The sequence below is a fragment of the Nymphaea colorata genome, chromosome 1 (assembly GCF_008831285.2).
Source record: "Nymphaea colorata isolate Beijing-Zhang1983 chromosome 1, ASM883128v2, whole genome shotgun sequence".
In the NCBI taxonomy this organism is placed as follows: Eukaryota; Viridiplantae; Streptophyta; class Magnoliopsida; order Nymphaeales; family Nymphaeaceae; genus Nymphaea; species Nymphaea colorata.
The window spans coordinates 6956484-6962195 of NC_045138.2; the positions used below are offsets into that span (position 1 = coordinate 6956484).

Consider the following 5712-nt stretch of genomic DNA (forward strand, 5'->3'; position numbering starts at 1 on the left):
CCTAGAAACCAAAAGCAACTGTTCGCACGACCCCAGGGACCACTACCATTATATAATGAGGACAATTACGGATTCAACCCATCAAAGAGTCCGTAATTGCGTACTGGTATTTATACATTTCAAAATTACCCCATACCATCTAAAATGACGTAATATCCCAAAATGCAATCACTTAAGCGGATATTTACGTTAAGACAGCCATAATGTCTGAAATTCATCATAGACATAAGCCGGCCCACCAAATGATCTTACATAGTCCACTTGCAACACCTTCGACTCGACGAAGTAAGAGTCTCCATGAGTGGCAGGGATATGAGCATGGCCTTAGTGTCTTCACCATCTCTCCAGAAATTGCAGACGCTCACCTTGTCTGACTGTAACATTTCTGGTCCATTGGTCGACTCACTTGATCTTCAGTTGCAATCACTATCTAACTTGGATTTAGGTCACAATGACCTGCAACGTGTGCCCAAGTTCGTGGAAAACCTCACCTCCTTAACCATTCTCAAGTTGTCCAGTTGTGGGCTACAGGGAAACTTTCCTTGGAGCATTTTTTTGCTGCCTAAATTGGTGATTCTTAATGTTTCAGACAATGTTCATTTGGCAGTAACATTGCCACCAGGAAACCTTACAAGGAGCGTCAATATTAGAGATCTGCAGCTCGCTTCTTTCAAAGAGCTGTCTGTTGGCCTCTTGATGCCCTCAAAGCCCCCACCACAGCCACCGATAGATCTGAGAGCAAATAAAATGAAGGAAGCTATCGTGTCATCTTGTCGTTCGAGTAGAGTTTCCATCAGGAACTCATCCACCAACAATCCACCAGGTTTGATCCCCGAAGGTTTATGCTCATTTCGCCACCTTAATTATTTATGACTTAATGACAACTCCTTCAATGGAACAATTCCAACGTGTTTTTCCAGTCTTTCCACCCTTGTGGTGTTAGTTCTCAGTAATAATAGCTTAATCGGAAGCATCCCATCATCACTTTTCACCCTTCCTTACTTGACAATGTTAAACCTTAGATATAATATGTTGAGTGGTTCACTCCCTGTTTTCTATAATCCAACTTCAAAATTGGCATATCTTTCCCTTGATAACAATTTGTTAAGCGGAGATATCTTATTTTTCATGCATAGACTACCTTCTCTACAAACAGCTAGCTTTTCCTCCAATGATTTCACTGCGGTCTTCAATCTTTCGCATTTTTTGAGTATGAAGGGCTTAGTCTTGTTAGACCTCTCCAATAACAGAAGATTAAGGTTGGAGTTAATATCCAATTACAATAATTATGATGGACATGAGCACCCTTCCATAAATCCCTGGCAGATGCAGTTCTTAAACCTAAGTTTTTGCAACATCCAAAGTTTTCCCAAGTTCATTTGTGAATTAGGGCAGCTTCAGCATCTCGACCTTTCTGGTAACAACATGGGAGGGAAAGTACCATCTTGTTTATGGAGCATTACTGGTTTAGAATCTCTAATTCTTGATCATAACAAGCTAGATGGATTTCTGGAGCCAGCCAATTTCATCACAAGGGTTATTGGCAGTCAATTGTTTTTCTTGACAGCTTCAAACAACCAAATCAGTGGATCAATCCCACTTTTTCTTTGCAACTTTATTGTTGAATCTAGCATTTTGGACATGTCAACCAATGCTCTCACAGGTGCAATACCAAATTGCCTTTGCAAAGCAACTCGATTGAAACTTAGAAAGAACCAATTACAAGGACATATTCCGATTGGATTCAACGATATGGAACTCCTTGACTTGAATGGCAATAACTTGATTGGCAAAATTCCAAAATCCCTTTCCAATTGCACAAGCTTGGAAGCTCTAGATTTGGGTAACAATGAATTAGAAGACACATTTCCCAATTGGCTAAGCCAACTAAGCAAGCTAAAAGTACTGGTTTTAAGATCAAACCATTTTTATGGACCCATTCCTGCCTTCGGTTCACTACATTCATTTCCAGCATTGAAGATTTTGGACATATCTAGCAATCACTTTTCTGGGAATCTGCCACGTGAATTGTTTAAAGGACTTGAGGCCATGAAGAGTAAAGCTTTAGGGGGTGAGGATGTATTTTCAAGAGAGTATGGTGTTCATGTGTCTGAAGTCTTCTCTTACATCTATCACTTACATTGTCAAGTGGAGGAAAGAATTAAAGGAAAGATTTATTCCATAACAAGTTCGACATGGCCCTTCAATAATATTATTGAAGTGTCCAACAATAACTTTTTTGGGGAAATTCCTATCGAGATAGGAATGTTGAACTATTTGCGTGGATTTAATGTTTCTGACAACCATCTAAATGGCTTCATCCCCAATTCATTTGGCAATCTTCTGCAACTAGAGTGGTTGGAACTTTCGCAGAACCAACTAACAGGAACCATACCAGAGGGGCTTGCAGATCTCACATTTCTTTCCATCTTAAACTTATCATATAATGATTTGCAGGGAAGGATACCTCAAGAAAAGCAATTTAGCACTTTCGATTCATCTTGCTTTAAAGGAAACCCGAAGCTTTGTGGCCCACAGATCAAGAGAGCATGCCCTACTAAAACGAACGGTCACAATGACAATATGAGCAAGCAAGAGGAGGAGACAGGGGTCTGGATGTATGGATTGGTTGGAATAGGATTTGCAGTAGGATTGATGACCATAACTCTGCCCCTTGTATTCATGGAAAGTATACAAAACTGGTGTTGGGATCAAACTGACAAGATGATACAATTTATCGGGATCAAGATGCAAATTCGTCATTCAAAATTTGGCACGCATAGGATCCCATGAAAGTGTGTGTGTTTGTTGGTGTTAGAGAGTCAAAACTGTCTTCAGATGTTTGTTCTTGAGCTTGTGTCTTTTAGCATGCAGTTGAGCATGATAGAATTTTTTCTCTCTTTTTTCAGTTTGAAGATGTAATAATGTATGCTTATGTATGCATAGTTTTTTGCTTTTGCTTGGTCTTGTCGTCGGTGCAACAGACTTTTAATGCTGATTATATTACTTGAGTTTAACAAACTTATGGTGCATTTACTTGAGCTTTTGCTGCATCAAACTTTTCCCAAATTCATTTGCGAACTAGAGAGCCTTATGCATCTCGACATCTCTAATAACAACATAGAAGGGAAAATGTCATGTTTGTGGATCAATACCATGTTACAAACTCTAATTGCTGATTGTAACAAGCTAGATGGATTTGAGGAACCAACCAACGTCACTAAGACCGTTGGCACTCAATTGTCTCTTTTGACAACCATGTGCCCTCTTTAATCGACCTTTGAAACCCAGAGCAAGTAACACCATAAGGATCGAACTGAAGATGTGTGTTGATGGCACACCGCCCATCCTACCAGCTATGATGTGCCCATGGAGGCAGTTAATTACATATGCAAACTTAATACTGAAATCAAGAAGGATCCAGCAAATCTGATAAAACATCCCACAATCCTTTACAAGCGGGTTGCAGGGGTTGATGTTTTAGAAGTTTAATAATAGTCATGTCCGCAAATACTATTTTATATAGAAAATTTTTGCGACTCTGTTTTACCTAGTTAGTTGAGATTCAAAATATAATTATATATATATATATATGTAAAAGGTACTTTATTTAATCAGTTAAATAAAAGACGATGGAATTTAAACTTCACGCAGATTCATCCTAAATTTGTTAATCATATGATCCCATAAAAGGTGTGCATATCCATTGGTGTTAGGCAGTCAAAGTTGTCTTCAGATGTCGTTCATGAGCTCGTGTCTATATCAACATGTTGAGAAAGATAGAATTGTCTTTTCATTTTTTCAGTTTCAAGCCATTTTCATGTATGTGTGTGCTTAGTTTGCTATTTCACTTTTACTTCATCTTATCGTGGGTCCAATAGATGCTTAACGCTAGGCATGCTACTTGAGTTTAACAAACATAACTGGTACATTTTCCATCATTTCTGTGTATGAAAATGGCATAGATGCATACAATTTGTACTTAAATTTGCAGTATTCCTTTCAAATTAAGCGTTCATTTGTCTGCATTAACACATGTGAATTAGTGCAGTTACCAAACCGCAATTAAGGTCCCCTTTAGAATTGATCAATGGAATTCAAAGAGTTGTGCTGCACTATGTTTTAGTCAATCCAAAGAATGAAACAAACTCAACCGCAAAAAGTTCCCCACACATAGACTCGTGTATAAAACTTCATCCTAAAAAAGTTTGTTTCAAACAATTTTTTTTTTTAAATGCAGAACAATTTTTTTTATCAATATTGAAAACATTTTACCCATGGATGAATAATAATGTCATGGCAACTATAGCTTTTGCAGATAACATCCATTCACAAAATGCAATCAGATGTGATTTCCCTCGTCAACTCAAAGACTAAACTTTTCATGTCCTCCCATTGCATACTGCATAAATTCTTTGACAGACGTCTTCTGTTATCATGGACAGTAGCATTTCTATTCTTCCAAAGACACCACATGATCATTGGAAAGCAAGCCAACCACTCTATAATGTGGTTTGTCTTGGGTTCAACAATTTTATTGGGATTTCAGATGTTTAATCATGTGACAGATGTCGGTAAAGGCCTTACTTAAAAACATTCGTACAATTAATGTGTAACTTTTACCGACGTCCATTACGCATCATTAAAATTATCATTAGTGACCTCCAGAGTTAACACGTTGATAAAAGTGAAATTATACTAACGCGCAAGTCGAGCATCAATAATTTTTCACTAGGAAAAAGTTTCACCGATGCTATAATGATTACACGTCGGTAAAACTATCTTTCTTTTTATCGATGTTTGCAGAATGGATGTCAATACAATTACTTTTTATCAATGTCCAGAGCTGGACATCATAAAAAGTTTAAATTTTTAACGACGTTTGAAGTATAGACATTGCTAAAGGGCCAACTTCAATGGCATCTAACGCTACACATCGGTAGATGTTGTTTTTTAACATCAGTAAAAATTAATCTTCACTGACATTTGATTTTATACCATGGTGGAGCTAGAAATTTTTGGCTATGGGGCACTAGTATGTGAAAATTTTCAAACTAAAATATATGTTATTTTAAAAAGTCAAGCAAATCATACCAAACTGTTTGAAATGGGGATGCATATGAAACTGTTTGTAAAGTGCTTACAGCTTACCCCAAGATTATTCTCTAACAAGCATGCTACATGAGGAACAATAATTGCAGATTCTGGTAGCTCATGAAGCTCACCTTCTATAAGAAAAAGCTAAAATTGCAGTATTTTTACCAAAGTGAAACTTCAAAAGGGTTTTTGACAAGATAGGACGGAGCACCTATGTGTTAGATATAGAACAAAAGATTTTACAAAGCCTCAAACCATAAAATCAGCAGGAAAAAGGAGACTCACAAGGATTATTTTTTTGGAGAAAGACCCCAACGTGGGTCAAAATTTTCCAACATGAAGGGAAAACAAAAAGAATGACCAATATTTTCAAACAACATAACGGAATAGAAGTTATATAACAATAACATGAAGATGCAGCCCGAAGACCTCAAACACCATAAGATTCAAATATGAACAAACAGATTACAGAACCCAAACTCCCCCATCTACCAGAATATGAACTCATTTGGAAGCCACAAAAAAGACAAAAGCAATAAACCAAAAAAAAAAAAACCGAGGGAGAAGATAAACCGTACGCGGGAGGAAGAGACAAAGCAATCGCCGCGACATCGG

General features: G+C 37.4%; 1 protein-coding gene across 1 annotated transcript; it reads left to right on the plus strand.

Moving 5' to 3' along the window:
• Positions 1 to 297: 297 nt before the first annotated feature.
• On the plus strand, positions 298 to 2793 carry LOC116253654 (receptor-like protein 49). Its single transcript, XM_031628623.1, has 2 exons — positions 298 to 838; positions 1391 to 2793. Exons 1-2 carry the CDS (start codon positions 298 to 300, stop codon positions 2791 to 2793), a joined length of 1944 nt encoding a protein of 647 aa, XP_031484483.1.
• The last annotated feature ends 2919 nt before the right edge of the window (positions 2794 to 5712 follow it).

What these genes read in the sequence shown, in the direction of transcription:
- LOC116253654 (XM_031628623.1), top strand. Translation starts at nt 298, where the DNA reads ATGAGTGGCAGGGATATGAGCATGGCCTTAGTGTCTTCACCATCTCTC. An exon ending in ACCAGGTTTGATCCCCGAAG is followed by an intron (nt 839 to 1,390) that starts GTTTATGCTCAT and finishes TTTGTGAATTAG; the next exon opens with GGCAGCTTCAGCATCTCGAC.